The sequence below is a fragment of the Anabas testudineus genome, chromosome 1 (genome assembly GCF_900324465.2).
Source record: "Anabas testudineus chromosome 1, fAnaTes1.2, whole genome shotgun sequence".
Taxonomy (NCBI): Eukaryota; Metazoa; Chordata; class Actinopteri; order Anabantiformes; family Anabantidae; genus Anabas; species Anabas testudineus.
Genome location: NC_046610.1, coordinates 29,055 through 30,357, shown reverse-complemented (window position 1 = coordinate 30,357; position 1,303 = coordinate 29,055). Strand labels below are relative to the sequence as shown.

At 42.2% G+C, this 1,303-nt stretch overlaps 1 protein-coding gene across 1 annotated transcript; it reads left to right on the top strand.

Annotated features, from left to right (window-relative positions):
• Positions 1–269: 269 nt before the first annotated feature.
• LOC113161748 lies at positions 270–1,303 on the top strand. The gene is made up of 2 exons (XM_026359551.1): positions 270–1,135; positions 1,224–1,303. The coding sequence occupies exons 1-2, from the start codon at positions 454–456 to the stop codon at positions 1,301–1,303; spliced, it is 762 nt and encodes a 253-aa protein (XP_026215336.1). The 5' UTR covers positions 270–453.

The window sequence follows — 1,303 nt, the reverse complement described above, 5'->3', positions numbered from 1 at the left end:
TTCATTCATTCATTCATTCATTCATGATTCATTCATTCAGTGAATTTGTCGTGTTTACAATACTCAAGTAAAGGTCCAAGTAAAGTCAATACTGCCTTTAATACTCTGCAAAGCAAGTAGAAGCTCAAATGTAGTAAAATCAAAGTGGAAAACAAATACAAAGTTCCCATCTGTAAATGTACTTAAGTTTCTCTGCATTAGTTTTGTTCATGTGTCTGAATTGTTTCACACTGTGGGTCATTACAAATGCTGCCAGCAAATGATAAAGCTACATTGTTGTTAGTGGAGAGTTTGTTGTAGAGAGCAGTGAGAATATGAAAGTCATAAAAGGACCAGCGGTTATGTATGTATTTCAACTTCCCACTTCACATTAAGCCCATACCAGCAAACATATGTTTAAAAAAAAAACCCTATTCATGTGTTTACTAAATCATTTTCTTCTTTACAGGTAAAATGCGCAAATTAAATTTTTTCCCCGGGAGAATCAGTGTTGTATTCCGCAAGGGACCACTTGGATATCTCCGCCAAGACCCCTCTGATGCAGCCAGACTGATTAAAGACAACCCGTCTCTACAGGACAGGTCTGCACCTGTGAAGGAGGAGCTGGTCAGACAGAATGCCCTCGCTGCTGTCCGTCAGAGAGGAGGAGATGCTTCAGACAAAACTGAGGTGTTAGGAGAATACATTCTACAGTTTGGGAAGTATAAGGGGAAGTCTTTTCGCTGGCTCCTTGAGAATGACATTGGGTATACCATCTACCTAATCAAAACCCAGCAGAAAGAAGAGGCTGCAGGAAGCTTCAAGGCCGAGGGGAACAGCAAGGACAGCCTACTGTCATTTCTGAGTTATGCCCACAGCTTTAAAGAAATACAGTCGCTTCTAAACTACGAGTCAACAAAGCCAGTTACAACAGCAGCAGCAGCATCAGAAGATGACCAGCTGGTTGGTTTTGGTTCCCGTATGAACAATACCTGGCGAGAGATTTGGGACAGCAGGGACGATGGCTATGCAGCCTTCATACTTAAGGCCAGCTGCGTTCCAGGGACAAAGATGCACAAGCTACAGCAGTACCTGAAAAAGAAGCAGTGCTCAGCCTCTGTGACGCACCCCTCACACACTCCTACAGAAGCCATGGGTGAGTGGGTTTTTTTTTTTCTTTCAAAGAAGTACAAAATATTTTAGTACACAAAAAGACAACTAAATAATTTATGTCTGTGCCACAGTGATGGATGAAGATGAAGAGCTGGAGAGGGCGATGCTAAGTATTTCTCCTTCCAAGAAGTCTGCACAGAGTTGTGAGTGA

Excerpts from the sequence above, each read along its gene's own strand:
- LOC113161748 (XM_026359551.1), top strand. The coding sequence starts at position 454 with ATGCGCAAATTAAATTTTTTCCCCGGGAGAATCAGTGTTGTATTCCGC. Across the intron at positions 1,136-1,223 it reads CACTCCTACAGAAGCCATGG|TGATGGATGAAGATGAAGAG; the intron begins GTGAGTGGGTTT and ends TCTGTGCCACAG.